The following is a 14,035-nucleotide window of genomic DNA, read 5'->3' as shown; positions in this document are numbered from 1 at the left end:
GACCTCATTTATGACTCCATTTATTCCAGTGGGATGCACCACAGCTGATCTTGTAAAATTGGGAGCTGGGTTTGGGACTAACTATTGTTGCTTCTGGAAACATTGAAGGTAGGTGAGATAAACATGACTTAAATTTATTAATCAGAATTTATAGTTCTAACCAACTTGAATGTTTTTTGATTTTAAATGGTTTAAAAAAAGAGGTAATTTTGCTTTGATATCTCATCTTCATGTGAGATGAAGAGCATCGATGGGAATCTATTGGATACAATTGCATATAGTAAAGTAAGCATTACATAAACTAATTTATTGTAACTCAAATGGCTTAGAGCTGTATTTTGAGAGATGGCAATTTGAGTTTTAGTCTGCTTCCATTTAAATCCTCTTTAACCTGCAGTTTTTGAATTTGGTGTCAAACATTTTAAGGAGGTTTCCCTCCCTTCCTTCCTTGTATGGAGGGATCTATTCTTGACCATCTTAATTCTAGTAGGATAGACTGGTACAAATTGGAATGATTTTTTTGTTTACGTCAAGCATGTTAATGTTAATGTTAAGGTTTAACTTTAACTTTTATTCTGTTCAATATTGCAAATATCTTCTGTGGATTGTATTTGAATTTGACTTCAATTGTCATACAATAGTTTCCTCCTACAGCTGTCCAGAAAATTTGAGGAAGGATAATTGATCTCGATGTGTTTATAATATCTGATTGTACTAGAAACATCTTTACCTTTGTAGATTAATGAGTAATGTTAATGTACAATGTTTTAGTTTTAGTTATGCATTCTTTCATGACTTCATTAGCTGTAAAATCCTTTGGCATTCTGAGGTACCTTTTTTAAAAATGCAGTCGCGATTGTAATGTAGAAAAGTCAGCCAAGTTTACACAGCAAGCTTTCTGTGATGTGACATAACCATGTAGTCTGTCTTAAGGGTGAAATTATTAGCCAGGATACTAGTGACAATTCATCGACTCTTTTTGAAATCATGCAAGGATATCTTTTGTATTCATCCAAGAAGGTAGATAGCACTAGAGTGTAACACATCATCCAAAAGGCAGTACTGCTGAAATAGAGCACTTATTTTATTGTACTGGAGTGTTAGCCTTGATTTTTTTTTTGTGCTGTGGTGCTGCAGAAGGACATTGACAATTTTCTGGCTTAAGAGTATAAATTCTAGCTTATAAGTTGAGTTTCAGTGCAGCATTCTACATCTGTTTACTTTTTTCTTTGGGAAAGCAAAATCAACTTTCTTTTAAGTTGTATTTAGCAAGTAAGTTGGTCAAATTGGATCCCAATTTGTTAATCTGTACTCAGGTGATTAATACTCAGGCACTCTCTAAAAATAGGAAGCATGAGTGCTAACTAAATTGAGTTCGAGTAGCACCCCACTAAGTTCTATTTTATGCCAGTGTCTTTAGCGTCTTTTAAATGCATTTTTAAAATGGCATAATTTCAAGGTTTTCTTGAATTCTAGGTGAGGAACATCATCTGGGATTCCTGCTTCAGATTTTCCCCATCTCCATTGTGGAAGAAAGGATATGTCTGAAAGAAATCTTGGCAAATGGGCAACTAACTTGCTGTTCAGGTCACTGTAAAGTGTAGACCCTGGGATGTGGTGCTTTTATTACTAGGAAAAGTGGTGATGGGGGAGTGGGATGTGGAGGAGAAAATGTTCAATTCTGCTCTGTTAATTGCTGCTTTTGTGACATTACTGAGAAGTTTGTGACTCAACTTCCATATTGGAAGTGGAGCTTGTACCAGGCAGGGCTTCCTAATGTTGAGGAATAGAATTGTTTATTCGCATTTAGCATGCCAATTTAGAGTATTTTTAATGCTGTGTTGATAGTAAATGAATTCTGTTCCCACCTACAATCAGCAATACAGACTTAATGACTTGGTAGAATTCTGGTACCAGAATAAGCTTTGCAGGTCTTGGAGTTGCCACTAAATTTGTCACCACCATGTTAAATTTTGACTAAAGATACATGACAAAATCAAATATAATTTTTCCTGATTTGAAGTGCACAACTGCACACAAGTAAAAATCTGATCAGGAAACAACTGCACTATCTCCATCTTGTACTCTGGGCTCACCTCAGTTGCTTCTTGAGATTGAGTAATATCTTTACTCAAACATTAATCCAAATGTGGTGTTGTGACTTGTATATGCAAGTTAGTGGTCTCGGACTTCTGTTATGAATAAGGTTTTGGAAAAATTGGGGGAATACGTGAACAGGCATGTGGGGTTAACAAAAGGTGGTTTTTGGAAGCCAGTTCATTCTGGACTAATCAAATTAACTTTTTTAAAAAAAAAAATCAGTAGTTTGGGAATGCTGCAATTTATAATTGTCCTTGTATATCCTGAGCGTTTTTGACAAAGTACAACAAGACTAGTTGACAAAATTGTGACTTGTGGAATAAGAGTGACAGTTAGCCTGCTTGGCACTGCACCCACCAGTAACCACTCCTTCCACCGCTGACACTGTAAACACAACTACTATTGTCTACAAGATGTACTGCTTGAATTAACTGAAATCCTTAGTAACTTCCAAACCCATGACCACTTCCATCCAGAGAGCCAAAGGCAACAGATACATTCGTAGGAATACCGCTGCCTGAAAATCCTCCCCCTCCCCCAAGCCACTCACCATCCTGACTTTGAAATATATTGTCGTTCTTTCACTGTCACTGGGTCAAAATTCTGGAATTCCCTCCCTAATGGCATTGTAGATTAATCCACTACACGTGGATGGCAGTGATTCAAGAAGGCAGCCCACCACCACCTTTTCAAGGGCAACTGGGGATGGCCTCTAAATGTTGGCCAACGATTGCCTGTGTCATAAATGAATTTTTAGGGTTGCTCAAGGCCTAGAAGCCCAGAATTAAGACTTTGGACAAGATTTTGAAGGTGATGTGAGGAAGGACTTTTTATTACGTAATGTGTGACAGTGACCTGCAACTTGCTGCACGTGTGGTGAATGATTACAAAAAGGAAATTAGAATTGCAGGGCTACTGTTATTGAGCAGAGGAATGCGATTGGGGTCATGCCATGGAGAGCCGACATGAGCTAATGCATGAATTGCCTCTTGCTGCAAGTGATTTGTTTGCAGCCTAGACAGCTGAACTTTGTATCTGAAGGTATTGTACTTGACTTACAAATACGGACTATCTGAAATGGTAAGAGTTTCGTTGCCAATTCCAAAAAGAGAAGCATCCAACCTGGAGTGCAGAAATGCTTTGATACACAAGAACCTTTGGGTTAGCAGGCCTGAAATTGCAGCTAAGCTTTTAAACTGTTGGGTTGGATGCTGCATCTAGTTAATGGGTAAATACTCTTGCAACACTGTGGTAGTGTCCTTGTTCTGGGCCCATAAGCTTGGGTTCAAGTCCCATCTGCTTCAGAGATGTCTGATAACAACTTGGGAAACTGCTCAAAGTATCTTTAACTGATAAATAGGAATGTTGTCATAATGGCTGAAGAGGTAATGCAGTTTTCTAGCAACTTTACGAGTGATCTTGGTTATTAAGAGCTACTGCTCCTGGGCTACATACAGTAATGAAGATGCCTTGCAGAGACAGGAGAATTTGTAACTCCAGTTGTGCTAACCAAGAACATGATGCAAAAGGACTGAATAGATTTATGTAAAAATCTTGTTGGAATGTACTGAAGGCTGTACTTTGACCATTAGCCCTACATCTAATATCTAAGTTCTAGGCAAAAGCTGATGTTGCCAGCTATTTTTAACACTGTTTTAGCTTCTAGTTCTTGCCATTCAGATGCTCTCAAAGGGCTGCATCACGAAGTGATGAGAGTTGCGAGCTGAAATGAAATTTGGAGCTATAGCTGTCATTCTGAGATTCTAGTACTGACCTCCAACATTTATTATTAGTTTCAGGACAAATTGAGAAATATCTCCTAATTATTTTTCAAGGTTGAACTGTGTATGCATCTTTTCAAAAAGACAGATTTTTTTGTTTAGGAGGCATTATCTGAATATGGCAAAACAAAGTAATTAATAGAAGCTTTGAGTATTTTGATGTTTTCTAGAGATACTGAATGAAGTGAATGTTTAATAGTGTAGGAAAAAGTATAAAATAATTGCATAACTTGAGGTTCCTTGTCTTAAATTAGTGCACCTCAATTAAATTAAAAGATTTTTGTGTAATTTGAATCCTCCAATGTTTTAAACATTGATTCTAAAATAAAACATTTCAGGATTTTACGTACGCCGAGATGAAATGTTTAATGCCATGCATCCAAGCTGGATCTATGCTGTAGATTTTATGTAGATAATCTTCTTAGATCGTACAACCTTGATTATCTGATTAATTTGCCCCACCCTGTCCTTGACAACTGGCCACTGCCGCTCCCACTTCAGTCTGCTAATTTTTTTTCGGTCTGTGCTGTGCTTTTGTTTTCTCTGCTGATCTGTTATCATTACCATTTCATTAATGCGCAGCTAAGGATATAAATGCCCAAATGCCTTGTTGCAGGGGGTCATAATTGGTCTAAATTTTGGGTTGACTTATTGAGTTAGCTGAGGAACCAGGTTTCTTTTTAGCTTTGTTTTTATAAAAAAAGTATACAAAGGAGTTAATGTAATGGAATGTAGAACTGAGAATTTAATTGAAATGTGTTCATTTGTTTTGTATAATGGAAATATATGGGACTACAAACTGATTGCATTACCATGGCCAATGTGGAATGTTTCAGAACCAGGTGTTGCAAAAGTTTCTTTTCTCAGTGTAGTGTTTTTGAGAATTCCGTTCCAATAGTTAACTTGGACATGTGTCTGTAGTATGTTCTGGTCCCATGGTCCAGTAATATCTGTGCTGTGGTGGATCTTTTTGCTTACTTTTCAGGCTCTGTTCTGACTGTCAAATGATTGCGTATTGTAAAGTGAACTGTGCACAGTGAATCACTTGGCAGTCAAACTGCAATGAATTTTTTTTGTATAGTTATAGTTTAAAAACGGGTAGTGGTTTTTAAAAACAGTATATTAATCAAAATGATCACTTCAAATGACTGCATGTGTTGGAATGATTGTTTTGTGCAAAACTTTAAGGGTTCAGTACAGTAGCAAAGAACTGGTCAAAACGCTGATTAATTTAAAATATCCATTTGACCAACTGAATCTCTTGTAGAAAAAAAGGCTGAGACTCAAGTCTAGAGCCTTGAGTCTCAAATGTCCGTAATCTTCGCTTCGTTGATAGATAAAATTACTAATTGAGAATGCTGACATGTTCACAACACGAGATTTCAGTACAGTGCCGTTTTTATGTTACTTTGTTCTCATTACACTTGTACTTCATTGGTTGCTCGTGGTTGCATTTCTCTGTTTGAGTTCAGTATGCTGCTGTGCATATGTTTTGCTATATCAGGAATCCCTGTCATTATGTATTCGTAGTGATTTACTGCTGTGACAATGGTGGGAGCAGCTTGGTGGTAAGGATTAAGAGCATGACAGCTAGATGGAGTGTAAGAAGAGTGTGATAAAGACAACTTGGGATGGATTGAGGAATCAGTTGTAGGATCTTGGAAATGCCAGAAGTTTGGCCTTTTAGTCACTCGACCTATTGGATTCATTGTTGATGTGTCTCCACAGAATTAATCTGACATGTTTTTTTTCCCCTTAATTCCTTGACAACAGTTTTTGGGAGTTTGAGTATCAAGCTTGGGTGTTCCAAAGTCCCACTATCCTGTTGTGAGAAGTGCAACCTGATTTCACTCTTGAAATGTTTGAGCTCTCGTTTGGAGAATGTACCATCCTGTAGCCAACAAACAAAACATTGGAAGCCAACTTTCTGTTAAGTGATTTTTATTTACTGTTTTGGCTAATGCAAGCGCAAGTTTGAGTTCTTTTCATTTGGCCATCCTTATACTTGCTGAAATTTTAATGATAACTCTAAAGTAATGGGAAGTTACTACAATGTATAATATGGCCACTTAAATGGGAATACGCAGAATGATTTTTGGCTGGTCTGTATTTTGTGCATGGTAGGGAGTACAGTGACTATCAAATATATTAAGATAGTAGTAGCATTTTATTTCAATTGACTTAAATACATCAAGCAAATGGCAAGAATTCATGCTCAGCTTGTGAATTTTATCCAATTAAAGCTGAGATCAGGAACTGAGTGTTCCTGGTGGAACCAGACTGAACAGGTGCTGCTTGAAAGCACTGTTGTTGACAGCCTTGATCACCTTATTAATGATCAAGAATAGACTGGGGCAGTAATTGGCCAGGTTGATTTTGTCTTGCTTTTTGTGTACAGTACATACCTGGGCAATTTTCCACATTGTCCGGTAGATGCCAGTGTTGTGACTGAACTGGAAGAGCTTAATTGGTAGAGTGGCAAGTTCTGGAGCACAAATTTTCAATACTACTGCCGGAATGTTGTCAGAGCCAGTAGCCTTAGTAGTATCCAATACTTCCAGTCCTTTCTTGCTGTGTTATGTGGAGTAGAATTGACTGAAGACTGTTATCTGTCATGCTGGGGACCACTGGAGGAGGTTCAGATGGATCATCAACCCAGCACTTCTGACTGAAGATTGCTGTGAATGCCTCGGCCTTTTTGCACTGATTATGTTGAGCTCTTCCACCATTTGAGGATCGGGATATTTGAGAAGCTGCCTTTTCCATTGAGTTGTTGAATTGTCCACCACTATTCACAACCGGTTTTTTTATTATTCGTTAATGGGAGGAGGACATTGCTGGCCAGGCAGCATTTATTGTCCATCCCTAATTGCCCAGAGCACAGTTCAGAGTCAACCACATTGCTGTGTGGTCTGGAGTCACATGTAGGCCAGACCAGGTAAGGATGGCATTTCCTTCCCTGAAGGACATTGGTGAACCAGATGGGTTTTTCCTGACAATCAGCAGTGGGTTTGTGGTCATCATTAGATTCTTAATTCTAGATATTTTTATTGAATTCAAATTCCATCTGCGGTGGGATTTGAACCCAGGTCCCCAGAATGTTATCCAGGTCTCTGGATTAACAGTTCAGCGATAATACCACTAGGCCATTGCCTCCCCTCCATGTGGCAGGACTGCAGAGCTTAGATCTGATCTGCTGGTTGTGGAATCACTTAGGTCTGTCTGTCACTTACTGCTAATGCTGTTTGGCATACAAGTAGTTCTGTTAGCTTCACCAGGGTGACACCTTTTTAAGAACACTTGGTGCTGCTCCTGGTATGCTCTTGTGAACTGTCCATTAAACTAGGGTTGATCCTTTGGCTTGGTCGTAGTGGTCGAGTGGGGAATGCATTGGACCATTAGGTTGCAGATGGTGTTTGGAGCACAGTTCCAGTGCTGTTGATGGCCCACAATGCCTCCTGAATGCCCAGTCTAGAATTACCAAATGTGTTTTGAAGTCTGTCCCATTTAGCACAGCAATCACACCCCACAACATGATGGAGGGTATTCTTTGGAATACTCTGGTGGTCACTCTGTGATAACTGTCATGGGCAGATGTATCTGCAGCCTGTACACTAGTATGGATGTGGTCTGTGTGGTTTTTTAAATTGACCTGGATCCCGTAGGCTTTCAGCTGTTTAACTAGCTGATTTTTTCAGGGCTGTTTCACTGTGGTAAGTAGTGGCATAACGGTCTTGTCTCTAAACAAGTAATCTAGATGTTCAAGTCATGTTCTAGGGACCTAGTTATTGAACTCTTTCTTGTTGCCAGATCAAAATCCTAGAAATCATTCTCACTTCCTCTTTCTCCACCCCCACCATTTTAAAAATAAAAGTCCTGTATAAAAGACTTGCTGTGACCATTTAAGTGAGCCCATATTCAAAGTTCAAAATGGAGACCAGAACGTTTGGCAAAATGAGATTCAGCATTAATTGTTTTGGTATTGCTCTGTGCAGGTAGCTTTGGAAAAGCTCTCCCAGTTCTGATGCTCTTTCCCTAGATGGGTTTTTATTTCGGTCATTGTTTTGATGCAACTGAGTGACTTGCCAGATTATTCTGCAAGACAAGAAAGTCAGCTTTGCTGTGGGTCTGAGACGCAAAAACCAGGGTCAAATTTCTTTCTGTAGAAGAGATTAGTGAAGCAGATGTGTTAATATTTTTTTTCATGATCTTAATCAACATGCTCAAACATGTCATGACGCCCTTTAAAATGTAGATGAGACTTGAACTTGGAGCTCCCTGGCTCGGAGGATGCTACCACTGCACCACAAAATTGGAAGTTTAAAAGAATAAAGGGTGACTAGAAAGGTCCAAAATTAGGATGTCCTGTTTAGTGCATAATTACTGTAACCCATTAAGTTGGAACCAAGTTTGTGCATGTGTGTATATTTTTTTTAAAAGTATTTCTAAGCAGCCAATTCAGATTTATTGTGAAGGTGTCACTCAGCATTTGGGAGCCGAACTTGGGATCGGCTCAGCTAGGGATACTACCACTGCACCACGGACTTGATGATCACCTTGCTTTTAATTTTTAAGTATGTTTGTTTAACTGTTTGAAAGTAAAAGAAGTATCTGCTGTCATAAGATTTGAAATCTAGGTAAAGCAGAACAAAACAACCAAAACTCCACTTTCCCTCCCCCTGCCTGCCCAAAGCTATGGGCTGCAACAGTGCATATTATGGGTCAGCTTTCTCAATGGACAAGGTGGTGGAGGAATATAGGAGTATCTTCAAGGTTAAGTATAAAGCAGCTTTTGTGCCACAGTAGGTCTGTGTTTTACTTTTTCTTTGTAGTTTGAAATTTTCTGTATACAATGACCAGTAATTACAACTGTCCAAGATATTTGTATCTCTGCATGCTCTGCATACATATATGATGTAGCCTTAGCACTCTGGATTTTGGGTGCATCTGTTTTTTAATTTTGTGGTGTTCTTGTTTCCCTTTTTTCCAAAAAAAATAGAGCCAAGATGGCCACAGCACCATACAACTACTCCTACATCTTCAAATATATTATTATTGGTGAGTTTGTTTTGAACTCTTGACTTGCATCTTAGTATTAAGGATGTTCATGAAGAGCCTCAATTAGGACAAATGAACAGAAATGTGAGGCCAAACTCTGTTGAAGTGAACCTATTCAAATATAAAACTTGAAGTTAATGTGGATGTTCTGTTTCTCATTCTTGTCACCCTACATGCAAGAGTACCTACTTGCTGTTTTCCTATAATTATGATACTCTGTAATTAAACTTTTAGCTACATTACACGATTGATGTCAAAAGGGAAAGGAACAGTTACTATCCGTGCCTTAAGTGCTAAAAATGACGTGCACCTTGCCTCTTATCATAAAGTTTGTGATTCTCAGCTTTGAGGGATTACTGCACTGAATATTGAGGTGAACCATAAAAAATCAGATTGTGTTCTCAAGATTTCTGATCCCATTTGAAGAGAGACCCTGTCCTTCCCAACTTCTTCTGATCAACCTATGCTATCAAATGCAAATTAACCTGTAATTTATTTCCCTCCTTTGAGGGACCAAACTGTGTGCAAATTAGCTACATAAACTAATGGGTTTTGAGAAAGCAATCTCAGGTTCAGATGTGACTGATCAGAAGTTTTTTAAACAAATCCCATGTAATGTTTAGGCTTTAGTCAACATGTCATTTTAATTATAATGGGTAGAATTTGTGCATGACTCTGGATCGAAAATCTGAGATTCCTGTAAATGAAATTGGCATGTTCATTTGCTCACTCTGAAAATCAGGCCAGAACTTGCAAACCATAAGGTTAAATGCAGTCATTTGCAGCTTTTATCACCTAATTGACAACATTTATTTTGGTATTCTTCTCTAAATGGCTTCTAGACTGAATTTGAAGTTTTTCTAAATTGTGGGGCTGGCATTCCTTGGAAACTATATAATTTTGTCTTTTGGAAAGGCAGCGCAGTTTTGTGGTTTTTGATAGGTTAATACAATTGTTAACATTTTAGTGTCTATTTTTGTAGTTTAGTGTGGGGTTACCTGTTATTGTTGCCAATAATTCCAATTTATGCTGCTGTTTCATGGCTCTTAGCCCAAGTGTCTAAAATATACATTTTAAATTTCATATTTACATTGCTTAGTGCATGTTGCCACATTTATTATACAACAATCAAAGTTGAGCAGAATGTTTAGGTGCAAGCTTTGGTATAGAGGAAGTATATTCTCAGGTAAGCCTTTAAATTTTAAAGGCTGTAGTATTGTCATCAACACTTGTATATTTTCTTTCACCAAAAGACCGCAAGATAAATTGAAATAGTAAAATGTCCAGTGAATCAGAATAGGAAATATTGTTGAACTTGTTGTATTCTGTGAGTTTATTTGAGGTGAATATAAAAAGATTGCATTTTGAAGCTGGTATATAAGTTGCTAGCATGAACTCTTAATTGCAAGTAACTTTTAAACTAGTCCAGAATAAGTGGGTTTTATTGTACCAAGGCTTAAATTCTGAATCTTTGCCTTTGTTTCTCCAAGATCAAAAATAAAACTTGTATCCATGAGCTGTAACATAGTATTTTGAATCTGTCGTGCCCCATATAATCTAAAATTACTTTAATATTAAACTCCAATGTGATGCTGATATCAATGGTGTACTAAAGAAAAGCTTTGTTCTGTTTCGGATTTGGAGTGTATGGCCTTTGTATGGCAGACTCCATTTCCTTTTAAAAGCTATAATTGAATAGGAAGCCCAAATAAGATTTTCTTGGACCACACCGTAAGGGAGAGGAAATGGGACTAGCTGAATAGCTGTTGCCAAGAGCCAGTGTGGACTCAATGGACCAAATGGATGCTTTCTATGCTATAGCTGTTCCTTGATTCCATAAAGATAGATTTATCTCCTTTAAAGCATAGAATCCCTACAGTTTTTAGAAGCAGTCTGTTTGGCCCAGAGTCCACATCGACCTTCCAAAGATTATCCCACCCACACCTAACTGCCTAGCCCCTACCGAGTAACCCTGTATTTCTTATGGCTAATCCACTTGGCCTTCAAGTTCCTGGGTTCTATGAGCAGTTTAGGACGACCAGTCCACCTAACCTGCACATCTTTGGACTGTGGGAGGAAACCAATGCAGACACCGGGAAAATGTGTAAACTCCACACAATATGGTAGAATCTAATCCAGTTTGCTGGTGCTGTGGCAGCAGTGCTATCCTGTTGAAACTTTTTCTTATTCACTCGGGCCTTGAGCATCACTGGCTGACCAGCATTATTATTTTTGTCCATCCCTGGGACCTTTAAAGTCATACAGTATGGAAACAGACCCTTTAGCCCAACTAATCTATGCTGACCAAGTTTCCCAACCTAGACCAGTCCCACTTGCCTGCATTTGGCCCATGTTCCTCCAAACCATTACCGTTCATTTTAGTTATCAAAATTTCTTTTAAATGTTGTAGTTGTCCTGCATCCACTGCTTCCTCTGGCAGTTCATTCTGCATACAAACCACTTTTTGTGTGGTGTTTTTAAAAAAAAAAAAAAAACAAATTGACTCATTTTGTTTTAAACTTTCTCCTAGAGTTTAAAAATATGCCTGCTCGTTTTGAGCTCCCTCACCCTGGGAAAAGACATTTTTGCTATTCACCTTCTCTATGCCACTCATGACTTTATAAACCTCCTATAAGGTTCACCCTTCAACCTCCTACACTCCATTGCAAAATGTCCCACCTTGTCCTTATAACTTGAGCACTCCATTCCCAGCAGAATCATAGTAAATCTTTTCTGAGCCATCCATTTAATAATATCCTTCCTCTAGCAGGATGGCCAGAACTGCACACTCCAGAAGAGGCCTCACTAGCATCCTGTACAACATCAACATGATGTCCCAACTCCTCTACTCAAAGGACTGAGCGATTTTAAGGCGAGCGTACTAAACGCTGCCTTAACCGCCCTGTCTACCTGTAATGTAAATTTTGAAGAATTGTATACCTGATCCCCAAGGTGTTTCTGACCCTGCCATTAATTGTATAAGTCCTGCCCTTGTTTTGTTTTTACCAAGTCCATTTGTTAAATAGAAAGCTAATACTTCATCCCCCTTTTTAACAGTGCAGTATTCCCCATGGATACAAGAGAAATACTATGAAAGGACTGCCTGTGTGGCAAAAGTTGTATTTGGAGATTTGTTCAAATGGCTTTGGGAAGGGATTGTGAGTAAATGCTGCAACTGAGTGAGTTTTTAGGCAATTGATGCATGCCAGTCTAAGTTGAAAAGTCTGTTCCACTTAACCAGATGACACTGCAATTTGCAATCTCGCACAAAAACATCTCCAGATGAACTTTAGAATTGTAGAGAAATTTTATATTTGGATCAGGCACTGTTTCTTAAAGACAATTTCAACATTTATGTTGTTCATGTATTTAATGCCTAAAACTGGAAATAAATATTGAAACCTTTATAGACTTTCTAGCTGAATCACTGCACTATTTCTTTCCAAGGAATTCATGTTGATGACTTTGGAATAAAAGCCGAAAGCTGGGATTTCAAGGAAACCTGCTAGGTTGAGAGCAAAAGGAGTGTGAAAGGAGGCGGCTGAATGCACAATAGTTTTTTTTAATGTGGACTTGATACTTTTTGTGATTGATCTTAATTTCTTTTTACTGTAGGTGACATGGGCGTAGGGAAGTCATGTTTACTTCATCAATTTACAGAAAAGAAATGTAAGTAAATGCCCTGAATGTGGACAAGTGTTTCAAAGTACGAACATTCTCGTGCACTGACTCCCAAGTTTTCTATTGAAATATGGTTTTGTATCCTGGTTAAAGGTGACTAATTATGTGGCAGCACACTAATCAATAACCCAAACCATTGTTGAGAGTGGGAGATTGACAACGTATGTTGGAATATTTTGTCTGCATGCAGCGGGGTGGGAAGGTTAATATTTCTCTCAGAACTGAAGAGGAGGCTCTTGCCAGTGTGCGCTAGTATACATGTATGCTTACTGTGGCACCTTGAGTGCATGATTTTTTTGTATTTGCATTCTATTTATTGTAAATGCTGCTGTTGCATTTGTTGAGCTCTTGTAACAGTGTCGGTCAGTAATGACCCGCATAGATGTATATTTCTCAATCAAATACTCTGAACAGGATTTGAACCAGAGACTAAGCGCTGATCTGTCGCCTGATCGTTTCGCTCAGTTCTCATTGTGTAATTTGTATTCTTTTGATTCCAAACACTCATCTACTCTCCCCACATCATTGAATTCAGAAGCTAATAATCTTGAAGATGAAAACCATTTTTACATCAAAAGATCTGTTCCCAAGTGCCTCTTCCATGTAAATTTTCTTGTCTGTCCTTGAAAAATGAGAATTTCTTGTTAACACCCCTCTGTCACAATTTGAGTCAAATTTTTGGGGGCACCTAACTATTGATGCCATGATGTCATATGATTTTAATACCTAGTCTGCCACTAATGCTGATCTGTAGTAATGTTAGTATTTCTGAAAGAAGTGCTGATTTGATTTGAAAAGCAGATTGTGTTCTTGCTAATAATGTACATGGACAGAGGAGTGCAGCATTACAGTTAATAGTACCAGTGGATGTTTTGTTCGTGGCATATGAGCCAATGAAAGTCATCCAAGCTGCCATGAGTGTTGGCCTTAAAATGAGAAACTGAAGTAGTAAATCCATTTCAATTTGTGTAATTTCACCCCATTTTCCTCTAAGACTTGGTTAATGATCTGTTATTCAAATCTCTGACAGTGCCACAGTGAGTTGGCTGCTTAATCATTTTTCCTGTCTCCTTTTATCCTTCCCAAAGTGGAAATGTGCTTCTTCTAACTCCATCCAGCACCACTGTCAGAAAGAATGCATCATATTTAATTGATTTTGCTGCTCCAATTTCTGATTCACCAGAGCTGAAGTTTGTATTAAGCAATTGTGCTTTGAAATATCTGGCTCCAATTAAAATTTAATAGGCCCTTAATTTCATAACTCAGTCTTGAAAACCATTGGTAAAACTTTTTTTTAAAACTGAGAAGGGGGGTAACAGCCTAGTGGTATTGTCAGTGGACTGTTAATCCAGAGACCCAGGGAATATCCTGGGGACCTGGGTTGGAATCTCGCCATGGCAGATGGTGAAATTGGA

General features: G+C 38.3%; 1 protein-coding gene across 5 annotated transcripts in view; it reads left to right on the top strand.

Moving 5' to 3' along the window:
• The window catches only part of LOC109914743 (ras-related protein Rab-14), a 33,034-nt gene that overhangs the window by 4,274 nt on the left and 14,725 nt on the right, over nt 1-14,035 (top strand). For 2 of the 5 annotated variants that reach the window (XM_048613499.1, XM_048613500.1), the window contains exons 2-5: nt 30-108; nt 5,655-5,810; nt 8,881-8,939; nt 12,555-12,608. In XM_048613499.1, the coding sequence (XP_048469456.1) occupies nt 8,888-8,939; nt 12,555-12,608 (106 nt within the window). In that variant the 5' untranslated portion in view covers nt 30-108; nt 5,655-5,810; nt 8,881-8,887. The remainder of the gene's footprint in view (nt 1-29; nt 109-5,654; nt 5,811-8,880; nt 8,940-12,554; nt 12,609-14,035) is intronic. The other 3 variants (XM_048613496.1, XM_048613498.1, XM_048613497.1) reach the window with 2 other exon arrangements.

The sequence above is a fragment of the Rhincodon typus genome, chromosome 28 (assembly GCF_021869965.1).
Source record: "Rhincodon typus isolate 14 chromosome 28, sRhiTyp1.1, whole genome shotgun sequence".
Lineage (NCBI taxonomy): Eukaryota > Metazoa > Chordata > Chondrichthyes > Orectolobiformes > Rhincodontidae > Rhincodon > Rhincodon typus.
Note: the sequence above shows the minus strand (reverse complement) of the source record. Positions and strands in the feature narration are given on the sequence as shown.